This window comes from Plectropomus leopardus, chromosome 23 (genome assembly GCF_026936395.1).
Source record: "Plectropomus leopardus strain MGB_pleo_1.0 chromosome 23, ASM2693639v1, whole genome shotgun sequence".
Classification (NCBI taxonomy): domain Eukaryota; kingdom Metazoa; phylum Chordata; class Actinopteri; order Perciformes; family Serranidae; genus Plectropomus; species Plectropomus leopardus.
In genome coordinates this window covers 22,443,286-22,463,269 of record NC_142198.1, presented here as the reverse complement: position 1 = coordinate 22,463,269, position 19,984 = coordinate 22,443,286, and the positions used below count along the sequence as shown (strand labels likewise).

The window sequence follows — 19,984 nt, the reverse complement described above, 5'->3', positions numbered from 1 at the left end:
CCAGTTAGACACAACCATAACGGAAACGGGATGTTCTGTCCTTCAAAATTAAAGGCAACGCCTGTCACATGTGGAGTTCAACTTGTCAGCCTATCTTAAAAGTATTCTTTAAAAAAAAAGGCTCGAGGAATACTTTCTTAGAAAAAAAAACTTTAAAAACTTTTACATTTTATTTAAAGGCCTTCTTTAAAAAACATTTCTTTGAGAATATTCATTTAAAATATTTTCTTTAAACACATTTGTTTACAAAAGCCTTTAAACAAATTACTCAAAATCATTTTTCTTTAAACCACATTTTCCAAAATAACAATATATAAAATCTTTTTCTTAAAAAATATTTTCTCAGATAACATATTTTTAAAATACTTTCTCAAATAACTCTCTTTAAAAACATTTCTTAGATAACATCTTTGTGAACATTTTCTTTTAAAAGTATTCTTTTAAAATAGTATTATACTATAATAGTATAATACGTTTTCCTTCACATTTTCTTTGAAAATGTTTTCCTTAAAATAGTTTTCTTCTAATACATTCTTTAAAAAAATTCAAAACATTTTTCTTTAAAAAAAAATGTTCAAAACTATTTTCTTAATAAAAGTCTCTCTTAAAACGTTATCTTTAAATACATTATGTAAATATCAGCTGTAAAATAAATCCAAAATACAGCAATTTATAGATGTATCCTATCAGCAAAAACAAGTCCCGCTCAATGCATTAAAACTTTTTTGCATCACCCCCTCCTCTCATAAATAACGAACAGTCCCTTAGCGATACAAGCTTCACGAACCATGTCCCGGCTTTTATTTTGAAGAAGATAACCGGAACTCCGGTGTCCTGCTAACGGTAGTTTACCTGTGGTCCGTTCAGGCCCGGTCAAAACAATGCAGCTGAAAAATACTCAACAAATTATCAACCGTTAACTTTCGGTAAATCCACCGTCTGTCGGTTCACCTCGTCGCCGGTTATCTTCGTCGTTCAGCGGCCGGTCGTGAGCGCAGCTGCCGCGGTGCGAAGCCTCTCCGGCGGCTGTTTTCGGTGCCGTGCTCGGCTGGAAATGGAAACGGCTAACAGGTAGCCTGAGAGCGGCGGCGGAAAACACGGTGAGACGGTGAAAAATCTGCGCCGGGAGTCGTTGGGAGCGAGCGGCCGTCGACGCTAACAGAAAGGCGGATTGGACTCGGAGCCGGTCGGCTGGTAGCATGGTGGAGTAGGAGCCCGCGGGGCCGACGCGACAGAGCGCCCGACGGACGGCTCGCTGTGACCGCGGAGGATCGCCATGGCCCCGGGCTCTCTGGTGGCGGCCTGCCGCAGCCTGGCCCTCTCGACGTGGCTGCTCTCCTTCTGCTTCGTCCACCTGCTGTGTCTGGACTTCACGGTGGCCGAGCGGGAGGAGTGGTACACCGCCTTCGTCAACATCACCTACGTGGACCCGGCCACCTCGGAGCTCCGCACCGAGAAGACGGAGTGCGGCCGCTACGGGGAGCACTCCCCGAAGCGGGACGCCAAGGGGGTGGTGGTGCTGCCCGCCGCCCCGCACGACCGCCAGGCCTGCGACCCCAACACCCGGTTCGCGGTGCCCGCTCCGGCCGGGGCCTGGGTGGCGCTGATAGCCCGGGGGAACTGCACCTACAAGGACAAGATCCGCCACGCTGCCGCCCACAACGCCTCGGCGGTGGTCATCTTCAACGTGGGCTCCGCCAACGCCAACGACACCATCACCATGCCCCATACAGGTACACTCAAACGCCCAAATCCACCACCGGAAAACACAGAAAACAAGGTTTCACAAAATCTGCAATAAGCTGGTTACTGGTTTTTCTAAGGTATGCATGTGAATATCGGTATTGAAACGTGAGCAAATTGGCTTTATGTATTTATTTATTTCCAAAAACATGGAGAGATGGAAACGAATAAGATATGGCTTAAAATAAAATCTAAAAAATAAATAAATAAAAATTGTGGAAACAGTTACTAGAAAATTATCTGAAAGGTAGGGTTTTTTTTTAACAAGACAGAAAGTTAAAAAGAAAAACAAAACAAGGAAGTGACCTGGCAAAAGTGCTTAAGTTCAGAATAACTCATAATTTAATTTCTGATCATCACAAAAAAACTGAGCTTTTTATTGTTCCTTAGATGTATTTAGCTTTTTGAAAAAAAAAAATAAATCAGTTAATTTCCCACAATTTGTGAAGCATTTCTTTACATTGATCATTATAAAACAAAATTCCAAATTTTAAACTTTCCCTAGTCCTATTTACCAAGCTTTTTGTAAAAACATAATTAAATCAACTAATTTGCCACAATTTGTGAAACATTTATTACTAAGTTTGATTTTTGGTGGTTTGTCAAGAAAATATGTCCTCTATATGTGTTTTCTTTCAAAAGCAAAATAAATAAATAAAAACTGCTAAAGTGTTTGTTTTCTATAAACGTCACCAAAAACTGAGAGAGAAAAAGATCGCACCAGATATTAACAACTTTTGATGCTCATCGTAAATCTTGTGTTCATTATTTTCTGTTAATTTTTGCACTCTTTACTTCTTTCCACTGAAGCTGCTGTGCAAGTTTCCCGTAGAGATAAACTGATTTTATCTGGTTTTTATCGCAGATCATTTTCTTATTCTCAAATGTGAGAATTTGGTGCTTATCTCTGTTTTTATTACTCATTGAACTGAGGGTTTTTTTAGTTGCTCAGACAAAAAATTCAATTTGAAGTTTGCACAGTATAAAAATGGCCAAAAAAATAAAGAAAAATAGCCAACTTTTTAAAAAGAAAACATGCTTCCCAAACCCATTTTAATAAATACCATTATTTTTTAAGAAAACATGCCTCCCAATATATTTTTGTTAAAAGAAAAAAAAATACAATAGCTGAAAACTGCCATTTTTTAAAAGAATTTCTAGAAAAATCAACATAAAAAAAAGTTAGTAAGCAAATTACACATCATGTGGCTGCTGCTCATTTATCTTGTTTTATTGCAATTAATTTTTTGAGCCGCTCAGACAAGAAAAAAATGCTTACATTGTTAAAGAAAACGTGCCTTCCAAATCCATTTTCATTAAAAAATCAACAAAACAAAAAATATTTCTTTTTGACATTTTCTATAAAAATCATCAGTCTTGTTTTATTGCTGCTAATTTCCTCATTTCCTGACAGTCGTGTGAGAATTTGCTGCTTATCTCTGTTTTTATGTCTCAGTGAACTGAATTTATTCGAGCAGCTCATACAAAAAAAAAAGGCCTTTTGGTAGATAGTGATAAACATTTTTCATTATTTTCTAACATTTTTATCCCACAGAGTAAGTTTTTACATTCAACCCCGATTCCAGAAAATAAAAAAAGAAATAATTGCATTCTGGTTTTGATTTGCATTTTGCACAACATTTTAACTGTGTAAGAGTCTGTCTGAAATTTGTGTTTTTTTAATTTTATTTACTTTCATGTGTTTTTTTCTGACTGAGCTGCCGAGGCGTCACTTTGTCAGATTAATTCTTTATTAGATGTATTTTAAATTATTCCTCCTGCATAAACAAACAGACTATCTGCTGTTTCCACATCAGCTGGTTGTAGAAAACTCTCTGCTGATTCGGTTTCCGACGGCAGCGTGTGAGCAGTGATGATGATGATGATGATGATGATGATGATGATGATGATGATGAAGTGTTGAGTTATGTAACAGGCTGACGGAGCTGCTGCAGCAGACGGAGGTCTTCAGTCTAAACTGTTGTTTTTGGACGAGCAGACTCGCAGCTGTGTCTCCGTCCGCTGGAAACTCCTTCAGGGAATCCCCCGACCCCCGAATATGAACAACAGCGCGTGTTTACTTTAAATCCTCTTTCTCAGGGTTTTTTTTTAGTGTCGCGGTTGTTTTCTGACAGGACGGAGTTCATGTTCACGGAAAGTTTCCTCCTGGGAATCTTTCCCCGGACACATGAGCACATTCTGGTTATTATTAAACGCTGGTTTTGATATTTAATCTGTTACCAAAATAGTTGAGTTATTTTCCGTGACTCGGGTGATTGATTAAACCAAATCAGCTCAATGCTTCACAAACCAAAGTATTGAAAACAGAAAGCAGATTTAAGCAGCTAAAGTCTGATCAGAAACAAAACTTTAACATTAAAATAAAGAATGCAAAAGTTGAGTATTTATTTTACTTAAGCTAAATAAAAGTAGTAACACACAGCTTTTCAGAATCAAGCTTCAAAAATATTATGCATTGAAATAATTTTCTACTTTTGCTGAGTTTATTTTTTTAACCAACATCAGCCTTAATCAAAAATATCAAATACTGATTAATTTTCTGAATTTTAATCCTTTAAATGCCATTTTTTTGTCATTGTGCCACTATGTTTTTAGGTGGAAAAAACACAAAAAAAGAATAATTTTCACTATTCAACATACTAAATAGATTTATTTTATAATTGTTATCACAGTTTGGGAAATGTCAATGATTTGCAGCAACATTGATTTCAATACATTATTATTTTTTGTGCAGAGTTACATCACTGTGCACACAAAATGTGCTTTTCCGAATCAAGCTTTAAAAAATATTAAACATTAATATGATTTTCTACTTTCATTGAGTTTATGTTTTTAACCAACATCAGTCCTAATCAGAAATATCAAATATTTATTTATTTTCAGAAATGTAATTCTTTAAATGCCAGGTTTTTGTCATGATGCCACTATGTTTTTAGATGGAAAATAAGCATTATTTTCCATTTTCATTATTTTGATTATTAATATCTCAGTCTGGGATCTGTCAGTGTGTGAGTGTAGCTGCTGACAGTCTGGGATATGTCAGTGTGTGAGTGTAGCTGCTGACAGTCTGGGATATGTCAGTGTGTGAGTGTAGCTGCTGACAGTCTGGGATATGTCAGTGTGTGAGTGTAGCTGCTGACAGTCTGGGATATGTCAGTGTGTGAGTGTAGCTGCTGACAGTCTGGGATATGTCAGTGATCAGCAGCTACATTGACTGTGACAGGTCACCTAGTGGAAATAGCATGTATTTCCTCCATATGCCAAATATGGTCAAAATGACCTCATCAGGTGGAAAATAGTCAAAATGACAAATTCAGAGTCAAAAGCCCAGAATGACACCCAGAAATAATACAAGTCCTGTTTTTCTGCTCTGATGGCTGTGGGATCAAAAATGTCAGTTTGAATGGGTTTCAATGGAGCATTTTTGGACCTGAACAGTCTGAATGTAACTATTTAGTTTCCACAGTGTATTTTAGACTTATTGTAGGAGCTGAGCTGCAAATTCACTGATTACACTCAAATACACAATCTGGACTACATTTAGGACACATGCATCAACACACACACAGTTATCACAACAGGAAGAAGAAAAGTGTGTAAAATGCACCAAACAGTGTCTAAAGTAAGTATTGGCATCAAAATATACTAAACTGCCCGTTAAAGTGAAACATTTTTTAGTGGAGGGAGACTTTAAATTGAGGAGGAGGCGCTGGTGTTGGATCAGACTGGTGCGTCCGTCGTCCAGTCAAACCTTTCAGCTGTGAAAGAGCATTAATCCACCTGGAATCAGCTGCCTTCATCATTCCTCACTTCATCCCACAGATTAGTTCAAAGCTGCACGTCGACACAAACAGTGTTTTCTAAAGTTACAAAAAAGTTCAGACAAACAGGGTGAAGAGCGGCTTTAAACCTGTCATGATGAGGACATTTTTTAAAGAGTTTTCACTCCTTCACAGCGCTGTTTGTTTGATTTACGGTCCATTTTTTGGGGGCGAGGTGAATGTTTGAGGCTTCCCGATGTTTAATTTGAGCGGTGATGGAAGCAGAAGAGTGTGGGAGAGGAGACATCGATCGCTGCAGGGTATTTTTAGGCAGACTGATTGATTTCGGTGCTGTTTGTGTTTTGTTGGGGTTGATGTGAGTTCGGCGCCGGCCTCGGGGAGAATATATCCAACTTGTGTTCGGCCGAACTGCAAACACACAAACATTATTAAAGCTTTATCGACCTCTGAAACACTCGCATCACGTTTGTTTGCTTGTCCGCCCGTGTATAAAAATCTTAAATGAGATACAGTTAGTACAAAAAACACCAGAAACACACAGAAAAGCATTACAATATTAAATAACGTGCGTGCAATGAAATATCTACAAGAGTTTGGTTCAGGCTTTGCAATCACAAATGTTTTTACTCGTTGCTGCAGAGAAATAAGTAAACCAAAATTTCCACACCAAGGACATTAGTGCTGATTTTATAAGGACAAAAAATGTATTTTGATCTTCCAATATAATTTAAAAAAAAAAAAATTAATTAAAAAAAAAATTAAATTATACTGAATGAATCTAGTGTTGCACACTTATTCTCATTATTAATGTGTAGTTTATTTATTTTACATAAATAGTTTAATAAAGAATTGTAGCAATTTTTTATATATTTTTTTATAACTTAAATGTAAACGGTCCCCAAATTTAATGTAAAATGTATCACAACAATAGACACAGAAGACACATCTTCTCACAGGACTTTAGTGTTTTTTCTTTATTTTTATTTTCTTAAAACCCTTTTATTTAACATTGAGTGCGTACATATAATAGAATACAAAGTCCAGAAAGCAGTGATATTGGATAAATGTAAACAAGTTTACAGGATGAGTCCGGTTTGGTGTATTAACTCTTTCGGCTCATGCTTATGAACATACCTTTTTTTAAAAATATATTTTATGGAAAATTCATGTTGTTTTTTTTGTAATATCTTTCAGATAAGGTGTCCCCGCAACTCAGATTTAGCTTGTTTTCTGTCTTTCTCCCACGAAAAATGTTTTTCAAAATAATCTTTGCATTGAAGTAGAACTGGTTGTTATTGACAGCGCGTCTACTTGAAACAAATATCAAAATAAAATCGTACCAAAATCTTTTACCCCAAAATAAATCAACATAACACTAGTTTCACATTAGTTTTGCTACATTTTTTTTTCAAATTAACAAATGTGTCCCTTTTTTTTAATCATTTTGCATCCCCTCTCCAAATTAAGACATTTTTGCAGGTGGAGCTCGTAATGAGTCTTTTTCCTCAGCAGCAGTTTGTAGAGTCACGGGGTGAATAATCAATCTATCGATCTGGTCAGATCAGATCAATGGATGAGAGGAGCAGCTGCTGCAAAAACAAACATGTAGATGTTCTGCTGCTCCGTCTGTGCCCAGAGTACGCTCTGCGCTCCGACAGTGTGCTGGAGTTAATAACCAAACGAGCGCTACAGCTCCAAAAATATAAAATGTAATTGTGACGGCAGATGTTTTAATCGTGGCAGGCTGTTAAAATTAAAAATTAAAAAAGATTCAAACGTGTTTTTTCTCTCACTCTGTTGGAAATGAAAACTTTGTTGACGTACAGTCACTTCCAGGCGGACTCCGGGACGTCAGCGGGGTCGTCCGCAGCCTGATTCACAATCTGTCCACTTCACTTGCTGTTAGCGTCACAGTGAAAAACTTTCTGCCGTCAGCTCCTCTTGTGGTTCGTCAGCGGCCCGTCGGCGAGAGCGTCTGTCTGCATGAGTGACTAATTAGTTTTAAACTTGTGTCGACGCGGCGTCACATTCCCGGCCGCTCCGCTGAAGGAATTCACTGCACTTTGTAACTTCCCTTTTGAACGTATTTGTAGCAGCTTTTTACTGTCAATATTTAACATAGAAATTAAACTTTTCCTTTTTAACTGCGGTTATGTGTCGCTGTGGAAGTGAAACTTCATCTGGAGCGTTTTTATCCACGTTTCGGGGTTATCTGAGGTCAGACTTCAAACACAAGATTAACCTAAATAATTTACAGAATCAAACCAGTGTGGCTGGTTCAGATGTGGTTTGACTCTCACGCTTCCTTTAAAGTGTCCTTGAACAACAGGCTGAATCATCACCAGCTGACCTTTGACCTCTCTTTACCCTGAAGGAGTCCCAAAAACTTCTGCTTTCGTCCTCCTCCTTCGCTCATCACTTTCAGTTCCTCAGAAATGGTTTCACACCACACTGATTGATCCCTGATCACTGCAGTGTAGATCCGGGTTCGTACGGTCATGAAAAAACCAAATCATTTGCAAATAGTAATTTCCAAGCCTAATTGTTTTTGAGAAACTAAATATACTATAAAAATTTTGGAAAAGTTGTGGAATTTTGTTACAAAATCCTGTATAATAACACATGATGTGTTCGAGGACTGTCGGAAATTTGGAAATCCAATAAACAATATTTTTTGTTTTTGCAGTTTCTGGTTGAAGCCATGTTTTCTTTGACAATCAGCAAAATCTCTTAAAGAAAAAAAATCCTAAAATGTGTTCTTTAAAAACAAGCCCAAAACTGTCTAAAGAAAAAAAAAATCTGTAAAAAAAATGCCAAATTTTGCCCAATCGGCAGTAAAATATATCCAAAATACAGCCATTTGTTGTTGTATGCCCCTCCCCTAAAGATAAAATAAAAAACATAAGACCATCCTCACTGCTTAAAAATATTAGAATTAATTTTTCTTAAATAAAATATTTAAAATGCTTTTGTTCAGTAATGAAAAAGAACCGATGAGGAGTATTTGTGTCAGAGAATATTTGGTCTTTAAAATTAGCCTCAAAGTCCTGGAAAATCATGGAAACAAACTCTGATAGAAATATGTGTAACTGTGTTTTAACCCTTCGGTCTCTTACGTAATCTCGTGCAGCCTGTCGGGGGTTGCTGTTTATTTTTGGAGTGGTGGTCTCTGGTGGGCCGACGAGGATCTGGTCGTCATAGTGATCGGACGAATGAATGAATGAGCAGGTTACAGACGCAGAATACGATCTGTAGTTTGTTTACATCATATTTCTGAGGTAGAAACATATTTCTGCTCCATGAATTTAGTTTCTTTCATTTCTCTGAAGAGACAGTTTTACTTTTTTAAATCTGAGCAGAAACTGGTGATTAAAAGTTCACCAGAGTGGAGGAAAAAGTGTTATGACGCCCCAAATTTCTTGTGAAAGGACCCTCGGACCCTTTACTGTTTATGTTTAGGACATTTATTATTCTGTTTTCTCTGTATGATGTATTTTAATTCTTTTTTTTAGTATATTTAATTGACTACTTGTTTTTTTATATCATACATTTTAAACTGATTTAATTACTACTTTCATTATTTGTATTGTTTGTATTGTATGAAGTGACTTTTATTTTTAGATGTTGTTATAAAACATTGACAATTTGGTTTTTTACCATGTATTTTGTACATTTTTTTTAATAGATTCATTTTTATTTGAATCTTATTTATTTTTATATGTTTATTTTATGAAGTTACTTTTATTTTCAGATTATATTACATTTAACTGTTGAACTTTTTTCAGTGCAGTATACAGGGAAAAATAAAAAAAAATATATATATATATATATATAAATATATATTATATATTATAATATATATATAAATTGATGTATTGTGTTTACATATTCTATGTTGAAGGCATTTCTTAGCGTGACCGTTAAAGGGTTAAATGAGGACCTGGGTAATGGATTTGGGGACCTGGTCTGATAAAGGTGTATGGGATTATTTAAGGGTCGGGCTGATGGACCGTGTGTGTCCCCCGTGTCTTCAGGTACAGGTGAGGTGGTCGCCATCATGATCCCGGAGCCCAAAGGCCGAGAGGTGGCGCTGCTGCTGGAGCGCAACGTGACGGGTCACCATGACGATCACCATCGGGACGAGGAACCTGCAGAAGTACGTGAGCAGGACGTCGGTGGTGTTCGTGTCCATCTCCTTCATCGTGCTGATGATCATCTCTCTCGCCTGGCTCGTCTTCTACTACATCCAGAGGTTCAGATACGCCAACGCACGAGACCGGAACCAGGTAAACGCAACCCGTTCACGTTACAGCTGCATCTCCAGAAATTTAAATCTCGTAAAAAAAAAAGTTCATTTTTCTTATTAATTTAATTCAAACAGGTAAACTTTCAGAGGTTATAAATTCTTTATGCATAAATGTAATAATAATAATATTTAATATTTTTTAAAAACAATATTTCAAACCTTTCTTTGTTTTATTTTTGGTGATTATGGCTTAAAGCTAATGAAAATCCGAAATCTAGTATCTCAGATTTTTACAATATTTCCTAAGCTCATTCAAAAAATGATTTACAGTAGAGAAATGTCCCACTTCTGAGAAGTATGTTTATTTGTATAATACTCCTCGGCCTTCAGCTCATCTGTATTTTTCGGTCGAATGTTTCTAATATTTTTATTTATTTATTTATTTTTTACATTTTCTTGCTGTAGGTACAACTAATATTAACATAACAGTTGGATATGGAAAAGCATAAATTTGCGCTTTATTTTGACAATAAGTAAACCAAAAACACTCTAAAAAAACAAAATTGTTATGTTCAGCCTTTTAAGTGCAAAAAAATGCTCCAATGAAACTCATTCAAACGGACATTTTTATTTAACCAATCTGAGTTTATTTTAAAATGGAAATAAACGCACCTCCGCCTCTCTCTCTGTCCCACAGCGTCGCCTCGGCGATGCGGCGAAGAAAGCGATCAGTAAACTTCAGGTTCGCACCATCAGGAAGGGCGACCAGGAGACGGAGGCCGACTTCGACAACTGTGCCGTCTGCATCGAAGGCTACAAGGCCAACGACGTGGTCCGCATCCTGCCCTGCAGGTAAACACACACACACACACACACACACACACACACACACACACACACACACACACACACAGAGGCAGATTTATTTGTCATTTTTTAACATTATCAGGACTGAAGGCTCTAAATATAGATTTTTGATTTTAGATTTATTTGTTTATTTATTTTTGCTTTCTAAAGAAATGGGCTCTATCGGTGAATTTACTCTGTTTGCTGATTCACTTTCAAAATGAATAAATGCTTCCAGAGTTATTGTGTATTTAATTCTAATTTATTAATCAAAAAATATTATATTACTGAGACGTCTACAGAAACTGCAGATGAACGTTTAATATTCAGGAATTCACAGAAACCAAACACAGTAAAGAAGATGTTTACTTTGTTTTTACACATTTTTAAAAATATGATATATTAAGTGTTTGTTTTTTCCATCGCTGTCATGTGAACACAAAGTGACTTCATGATTTTGGACACTAACAAACAGTTTTCTTGTGATCACAGAGGATTATTTTGGGGTTGAGCGGGCAGCAGAGGTTGAGACCACAGTGACTGTTTGTTTTCGGGGAGAAAGGCTTCCTCTGTTGCATATGAGCTTATGAAAAGAGATGAAAATGAAAAGCAGATTCTTTCCTGCCTTGTGTAACGGCGCAAAATAAAAAGCAGCTGTGAACCGGATTCTTTTCTAAACACATCAGCGCGAATGCAGATAAACAGCAGGAAGAATTGATTTTGCTGTTTTTCTCTGCAGACATTTGTTCCATAAGAGCTGCGTGGATCCGTGGCTGCTGGATCACCGCACGTGTCCGATGTGCAAGATGAACATCCTCAAAGCTCTGGGCATCGCTGTGAGTCTGACAGTTTTTTAATTTGTGGGTTTTTTAAAATTTTATTTATCTTATTTTGATTTATTTTAGTTAGGTTTATTTAACTTTATTTTATTTTTATTTATTTAACAATTTTATTTTTAGTTATTTTATTTAGTATTTATTCTAGTTATTTATTTTACTTTATTTTATCTTAAATCAGGTAATTTATCTTGCTTTTTATATTATTTTATTATATTGTATTTAACTGTTTTATTGTCTTTAATTTTATAATTTAATTTTTTTATTTGATTTTATTTAATTATTTTATCTTAATTCGGTTTATTTTACTTTTTTTTTTTTTTATATATTATCTTTATTTTATCTTAGTTCAGGCCATTTAACTTGCTTTTTATATTATTTTACTTTTTTATTGTCTTTAATTTTAGAATTTTATCTTTTTTCTTTAATTTTATTTAATTATTTTATCATAATTCAGTTTATTTAATTTAATTTTATTTTTATCTATCTCTTTAGATCAATTATTTTAATTATTTTATTTTTTTTAAAGCAGATTGTGCACACTGATGTTAAAAATTAAATTTCCTTCTATAAACATTTAAATTTGTTGTCTGACTCTTTCGCTCCTCTGCAGCTGAACGCAGACTGTCTGGACGACCTGCCGCTGGACTACGACCTGGCCCTGGGCGGTGTGGGCGGGGTGGGCGTGGGTGGGGTCGGGGCCCTGGCCCTGGAGGCCGTGGTGTCCGGGGCGTCCAGCGACGGCACGCTGAGCGAGGGCGGCTCCTCGGTGGTGCTGGACCCCGGGGTGAGACGGGTGGGACTCCCTCAGGACTACCAAGACCCGGACACCCTGAGAGACAGCCCTGTGACGGCCACCACTGACACACACACAGGTGACACACACACACAGGTGACACACACACACACACACACACACACACACACACACACACACACACACACACACACACACACACACACACACACACACACACACACACACACAGTATGTCCACTGATAACTGATGTTATACTGACACCCAGTGGCCGTTTAGCTTCATAGCACCTCTGAGTTGTGGTTGTTTGTCTTGTTTCCTGTACGTTGTGTGTTTTTCCTGCTGAAATTGGTCCAAAAGTTTTAATGTTGGATTTTACCCTTTGAAACCTGGAGCACCACACTTTTCTTGTGCTGCTTTCAGGCATCTTTCGCAAGTATTTAAACCTTAAAGTTCTTAGAAAATGATTTTGTGTTCTTTTAAAACCATGGGAAAAAAGGCATTGACTAACTTGCTAAGAAATGTTCCCCAAATTGCAAGAAATTAGTACATTTTGAAAATTATTTTATAAAAGCAAGAAAAAAATGTCCATTATTTACATATATATGTACATCTATTCACAAATAGAAAACAATATTGCAAATGCCTTCTTTCCGTGTTTTCCACAACAACTAAGCCAAATTGCTCAGGTTTCAAAGGGTTAATGACAGCTCATCATTGACCTCAGCTGCTCAGAAAATCTTTTTTGCTCATCAAATTAAGCCAAAAGTAAGTTTGTCTTGTTTTGGAAGAAATTCTTCAGTCCAACCCGGTCCTCCGTCTCTCTTCCAGGTGAGCTACAGCCAATGGCGAGCAGCGCCTCAGTGGCGTCCCTGGTCATCACCGTAGAGACGGGTCTCTCGGACGAGGAGGGGTCCATGGAGCAGTCTCAGCTGGGGGACAAGTCCTGAGGGCAGCACGACCGAACCAAACCAGAACCTCCGGGGCCAAAAACAAATCAGGTTCAGACTTTTAACAGAACGACCTGACTGAAACCAGACCTGAGCCAAACCAAACTGAGCATAACCCAGGACCTGGTTCTGGTTTTGACTGGTTCCAACCCAGAACCAGCACCAGTGATACACTGGGTTTTTTGTCTCTTTGGACCTGTCCAATACAGAACTAAACCAAACCATCTCATCCAGACTGCAGGTGGACTCTAGCTAGAAGCAGACTTAATGGGCTTTCACGTAGCGGACCTAAATTAGATAAACACGTTGGTTTTGATCAGGACTCAAAGGACCTGGTTTGGCTTCATTTTCAGTCTCCCGGACGCTTGACGAGGTTGGACCCTGGACGTAACCTGGTGTGTCACCCAGTTTGTTTACCTTGGTTTTACCCTCGACTCTCCTCGGTTTAACCAGATGTTGTTCCGACGTTAATCTGGGACGTCGTTCTGTCTGCTGTCACTTTATGCAGATTTGCCTCCGTTCATTTCTAGAAATAGACCTCAACTTCTTTACCCGTCTGTCGTCAATCTGAAGAACGTTCGACTGAAAGAAGTCCACAGAAGTCCAGGACATTTCAAACAACTTGTCGCCACATTTCTCTCCTAAATTGGACTTTCGAAGGTCTGATGGGATCCAACTGGAGTCTCCACATTTATTCTCAGAGGAACATGAAGATGATATCCACTCAACTTGATACTCGCGTGAACAGGGTAGAACCTCAGAAAGTCGGCTGCCGAAGGAGAATCCACTCTTCGAAAGTTGATTTTCTCCTTCATCAGCAAATCTGGAGGATCATTTGAGAACTCCGAACTCCGGGTTGTGTGTTTTTAACAGTGTCTGTGATCGATCCAGGCCAGGAATCAGGACTTGCCTGCGTATTACTACCTGTGCTCTCGTCTTGGGTCCTTTTGTGGAATTTACCTGGAATTTCTCTCACCTGGTTTCAGGTGAGAGAGGAACAACAAATAAAAGAAACCTGATGGGACTTTGTATCCGGGCTGCTCACTACTGGTCTGGATTCTTTTAAGATTTAATCTCTGGTTAATTTAGCTTCTTTTTGATTTGCCTGCCAACACGCCAGGTGTGTGACGTCTGCGGTGATTTCATTTTGGAAAGGAAGACTTTTATTTTTGAAAGGACTCACCAGCTTCTCTGGGCAGTGGATTCGGTTTCTTTTTCTGGTGTTTTGCTGCAACGGTGGACTCGTCGTTGCAGTATTACAGCTACAGTCAGACTGCAGTATTGAATAGCAACTACACACAGTATTTTTCTCTTTTTGCCTGTCCGTATAATTCAAGGCTCCTTTATCTTTATAGCACAGTAGTGCTGACAGTATTTGGTTTGGATGCTTTCCAAACAGGGTTCCTATGTGCGTCTGGAAAAACTGGAGACACCAAGAAATACATTTGACTGATTGCAGGGCTGTACAGAATATCAAAAGGTCTGAGAAAGGCTGATTAAATGTGGAATTTCAAAACAGCAAAAAATGCTGACTGTGAAGCACAGATGGAAACGAGTGAAGAGTATTAAACTAGTGACAAATCTTGCAGCTGGGTCTTAACGTACGGAGAAAATGGTAACAAGAGAAATGCCACCATGATGTAGGAGATTTTTCAGCTGCATCACCGCCTCTTCTCCTAAATAGTTTTCTATGTACACCATTTAAAAAAAAAAAACATCTGTAAAGCCGGGCAGACACTGCATGTTTTATTGATTTTCACACTTCAAATATTTAATCTGCCGTTCTTTTATGCTCATGCTGTACAAAACAGTCAACCAGCCTCGACATGGAGCTAAAGGAAACTGAAACTCCCATTTGGTTTTGTCCAGAGACAATGCCAATAAAGCTTAGCCAAACATGGCACGATGACTGTCAGCAACACTGTTGACAAATAGAAAGAAGGTCAGTGCTACTATCAATGGAAAGTAAGAGGCCACAATATTGTGCAAAAAAGTGAAGTTTTGTATCACAACAGTTTGAGTCAAGACCATGGATACAAAGTTGGAGGTGGTGCTCTATTAATTTCTATGTAAGTGGCACATGAAGCCAAAAAAAGTTCAAACTCCAAGTATAAAATTACCCTGATCACAAGACTGTGCATGGCTGCTATGACACTCGGGTGCCCCGGTGGACACTGGCAGAAATGCAAGCTATCCTGTAGCTGCATACTGCAGAAAAACAACAGAAATGACAGATTTCTACATATTTTGACAATGTTCCAGTCATCTAAAGCTTGATGATATTGTCATCCCAGGCCCAGTTTCTCTTGCAGTTCTTAGAGCCGTAATTCCGGTATTCTGAAACCAACATCTCCACCATCTTGTCCTCTTTCTGCTCCTCGACCTGCTATTTAGGCCAAAACCTTGCGGCAATCGCCATAAGTTCTACACAGTAGACTTAGCGCAGCAGAGCCAAATCTGTGCATGCAGGCCCCAACCCCGATGTGGGCGCCAACCGCTATGCCGTGTTAGAAACCGATTCCCCTCCCCCGCCCTACCCTTATTGAAATGACTGGAGGTGGCGAGTTACCACGTGGTGGTGTGAAAGCCCCTTACTGGAAACAGTCTTTTTCAGTGAAATTGTATCAGGTGATGGACCCAGAAGTTGTAAATCCATGGTTTGGCGACTTCGTCAGATTGACTTTGAAGCCCAGCGCAGTTCTAGTGGGCTCAGCCCCAACTTGTACCACGATGGGAAATCGGGCCAATAAACCCATTGTAATTTTTGACTTACCAGAAATTCTTCAATATGTCAGAGAGCCGGATCATCAGCAGCTCCAGCAAGTAACTGAGCGTTGTTATCAGGGTCGTAATTGCAGCCTTGCAGAAATTTTCGGGTAAAATCAGACTTAATCGGTACAGTGTCTGCCTGGCTAAAGGTAGAGGACGCAAAGACTTTCCTCATCAGTATTCCATCGCGGCCATCTTAAGGTTCGATAAGGGTTAAAATGCCATGTAGGAACCCTGTCTATAGTGTTGCCTTGTTTTGTTTTATTGGCCGTCCATTTGTCCGTCTGCCTGACCACACGTGTCCAACACCACGGCCTCATGCTGCCTTTTTAAAAACACCTTTACCTTTAACCCTGACAATCAAGGATCGGATCTTTTACTGGCCAGCTGGGGATCTTTTCTCCGAACTTTCGCATACTTAAGTGGTGTCTATCAAACCCGTCGTCTGTACACCTCTATAGGTGTTAGCTGCCATTAACCATTTCCAGAGTTTAAATTAAATCGCCACCAAAACAAGCTGTGAAAGACAATAGAAAGACTGTACCCAGAGTCGTAGAAACGACAAAGTTTAGCGAAGAATCCCTCCCTGCTTTAGTGAGTTCACTCTGGATGCCGAGCATGTAAATATAAAATGTATATTCCACACGTTCACTAAGCCACGTGGCATTGCTGTCGGTTTGCCAAACTGCGTAGGGCTGCGGTCGTGGCGTTGCCGGCACCGAGAGAGATAAAGATTGTCGTCTATTTTGATACCAGAGGAGACGTTTATTTTTGTAACGAAGACACCCAGCAGCAAAGACTGATCTCCCTCATGACCCCACGGCCTGGTGATTCTCAATGTGATTGAGTTTTGATCAGGCAGAATTAAGTGTTGATTATTTGTGTACTTGTACATACACACAGTACGCTGAGGATCTTGACGATATGACTCTAAACTATTGTAAGTTTGTCCGTAAACATTCAAGATCTGATTGTTGATGACGAGAAAGTGAACCTAAAAGAGAGCTAAACCCGAGTAAAAGGCTGGAGAACCAATGCTGTACTGTTAATTTCCCCTCTCTCGCTTTTGCTGCTAATGTTTTAAAATCGTTTTCCTGTTTGTGTAGATGGAAAAATAAGACCTGTTTTGTTGCTAAAATTAATTACAAAGCATACAAATCACAACATTCGACTTATGAATCTGAGTTCAGGACAAAACATTTAAGTGTATTCAAGACCTTCGTACGGCTTTGCATGTACATAGCATTGTTTTTTTTTAGATCCTGGACTTGCAGACTTTAAATTTAAGCAAAGCAAATACTGAAACTAGCCTCCAAAAATACGAAAAACCATTAAATGACATGATGGGATATGTAATTAAGATTCAATTGTTTGTATGACAAATCACCATAAATTGGTTAAAATTGGTACGAAGTTCCAAAAGTACAAAGTACAAGTACAAGTCAGTCAAACCGATAACTTAATTTTCTTTCAGAAACCAGTTTTTTCTTCCTACTTCGCTTCATCTTTCCTCTCTCGTCACTCTCAGTTCAGTCAGTTACCAAGTATATAACAAACATGAGTTAATAAAAAAAATACTGATGCAGAACGAATTTGTTGTAATATATGAAGATGATGGATTTGTATGCCTTGTCTTGGCCAATATTCAGTGAGCATCGTTTTAATTAAAGTCATTTCCTTAGTGTCGTAAGCTTTATTTGCAAGGAATTTAACTGATGTTTATTTTCACGTTTGCACTGTTTTCATTCTCGTACTATTTTACGTGACGGCAGTTCTGCTGTTCGAAAGTGAATTGAACTACATTTCTTTTCGTGCTTCTCGGAGAGACTGAGGCTGCTGTGGCATGTTGGTCCCCTTTAGTTTTCAGTCAGTATCGAACCACAAGTATTTATTTTTTATTAACCAAAATGTTTCTGTAAGTATCGAAATTTTGCAATATTCATATTCTTGTATGTAGTTAACGTACGGAACTTTAACCTCTTCCCTTTTTTTGTTCTTTAGCAAGAAAAAATGCTGCACAGAAAACTTGTTAGATTGTGAAAAACTTAAGGAATTTCACAATCACATTTTCCAGGCCTGGAAAAGAAATGGAATTTCTTTGAGTGTTTGCATTGAAATTATTACACTAATTTTCCATAGACAGCCTTACACATAATTTTGTTACAGTAGCTATCGACGGATTATATGGAAACGTAGGGAAAGATTTATTTTTTTTTTTTGTAATTAAAGGTCTTTGAAAATGGAAACGTTTTGAGATTTAATCCATGAAATTGCATGGAAACCCTGAAAAAATAATGCTGTAGCACCTGCAACAAAACTCACGTATTGCATCAGCACTAGTATCAAATAATATCCAGATTTTAAACAATACGCAGCCCTAATACTTACTATTACTACAGGACTGGAGGCCTATGGCAGACCTGATTTCAGTGAGAAAACATACATTTTCTTAAAAACTTTACAATAATTGTAGCCCTCTCCGAGCATTATTCTGGTTCGGTCGTCCTCCAATAAAGTGAAAGGGAACAGAGAGGTCGGAAAATTCTTCATGGCACTTAATGTGACGACCGAATTCAGCCATTGACTCTCCTTAGGAGGATAGATACCTCTTTATAAAAGCAATTCAACGATTCAATAAATAAAATTGATGAATTTTTTTTGACTGCTATATATGAAAATAGGAGACAGAGAGCCAAATTTGGAGATCCTGTAGACATGATAAGATCTTTTGTTTATACAATGGGCCTGTATAGTAATAATAGGATCCTTTCCAAAAAAAAAGTTTTGTTTGATTTCAAATCTAATATTTAAAAAATGGGACCTTCATGTCGCTGCCAGTAATGACGTCTGATTGTTTTTTTCTTGTTACCTCCCCTTCACGGTCTGTTGGCTGTTATCCCTGAATGCTGTGTTTTGATTGGTTGCTCGGCCTCTTTTGTTGATGCACTTTAATTCTGTTTCTCTGGAAGGTTCTGGAAAAGTATTTTCTTTATCTAAAAAACAAAAATTTCCCTTGCTCTCCCTGACATTTAAATTTTCCATCCCTTCCTTACAACTCACTCTGCCGAACTTTAATTCTGTTTGCTTTCTTGTCATCTTTCGCGCGTCACTTTTTCTTCTATTCACTCATCTTCCCTTTAAGATTTCTATGTTTTAGAAACGGTATTTTTTCATGAGATGGTTTGCGAATCGGATTAAGAAAGGAGGTGATGAATGTTTCTTTGTCTATTTAACTACGAATCTCGTGTATTTGTAGAAAGCCTGCCAAATATTTGCCATTTATTGTAATTTGTGTTTCTGCATTTTCTCTCTCCTGAAGCAGGTGAACGCTGAGCCATGTAATCCCACTGGGATTATACGTTTTAATCTAATAAACTAGACATCCAGCCACGACAGAAGCAGCAGTATTAAATAGGTAGCTTTTAGAACATTAAAAACTGATTAAAAAAAAGTCTGATTTTAGGTAGATGATAATCCATTTCAGCAGTTTAGCTCGTGTTAAGTTAGTTAGCGTTCGATCACGGCTTTAGAAGAGGACATCATCAGCAAAGAAAACAAACAAACAAAAATCTCAGATCCTTCCAGAGAGACGGTGAAAGTTGAGGTTACCCGATGCGTCTGTAGCCATGTTAACCCCTCTGCTACCGTGACAAAAGGGTGTGAAATGGTGTCATGCGTGTTTCTATGATAGTAATTGTTTTACAGACGGTCTGTTTGTGTGGTTGTCCTGTGCACGCAAACACAAAAATACCTACATACACACGTGTATATACGAGGCGGCGTGACGCCATGTTGTTTCTGTGTTTCAGTTGTTGCACGTGTTCTGATTCAGGACAGAATTTAAATAAAATTTTAATGCAAGTTTTTGTTTTTATTTCAGATTGGTGTTTGTGTGTCATCTTTGGAAAAAAAAAGAAAAACAAGGAAAATTCTTTGAGTTTTCTTAGTTTTTTTCCAATTATGAAAATTAAATTAATGCTGCATTCTGTATCTACATGTTTATGCTTAATATGGTCTGAATTTTCTTTGTTTT

At 38.0% G+C, this 19,984-nt stretch overlaps 1 protein-coding gene and 1 pseudogene across 1 annotated transcript; both read left to right on the top strand.

The window, feature by feature from the left end:
* Positions 1 to 840: 840 nt before the first annotated feature.
* On the top strand, positions 841 to 8,419 carry LOC148185761 (RING finger protein 150 pseudogene; annotated as a pseudogene).
* On the top strand, positions 1,597 to 19,812 carry LOC121962102 (RING finger protein 150-like). Its single transcript, XM_088073776.1, has 6 exons — positions 1,597 to 1,733; positions 9,581 to 9,832; positions 10,490 to 10,644; positions 11,378 to 11,474; positions 12,088 to 12,349; positions 13,064 to 19,812. Exons 2-6 carry the CDS (start codon positions 9,668 to 9,670, stop codon positions 13,180 to 13,182), a joined length of 798 nt encoding a protein of 265 aa, XP_087929902.1. The 5' UTR covers positions 1,597 to 1,733; positions 9,581 to 9,667; the 3' UTR covers positions 13,183 to 19,812.
* The last annotated feature ends 172 nt before the right edge of the window (positions 19,813 to 19,984 follow it).

Coding starts and splice junctions, on each gene's coding strand:
- LOC121962102 (XM_088073776.1), top strand. CDS start 9,668: ATGACGATCACCATCGGGACGAGGAACCTGCAGAAGTACGTGAGCAGG. Junction 11,475..12,087: donor TCAAAGCTCTGGGCATCGCT/GTGAGTCTGACA, acceptor GCTCCTCTGCAG/CTGAACGCAGACTGTCTGGA. Junction 12,350..13,063: donor CACCACTGACACACACACAG/GTGACACACACA, acceptor TCTCTCTTCCAG/GTGAGCTACAGCCAATGGCG.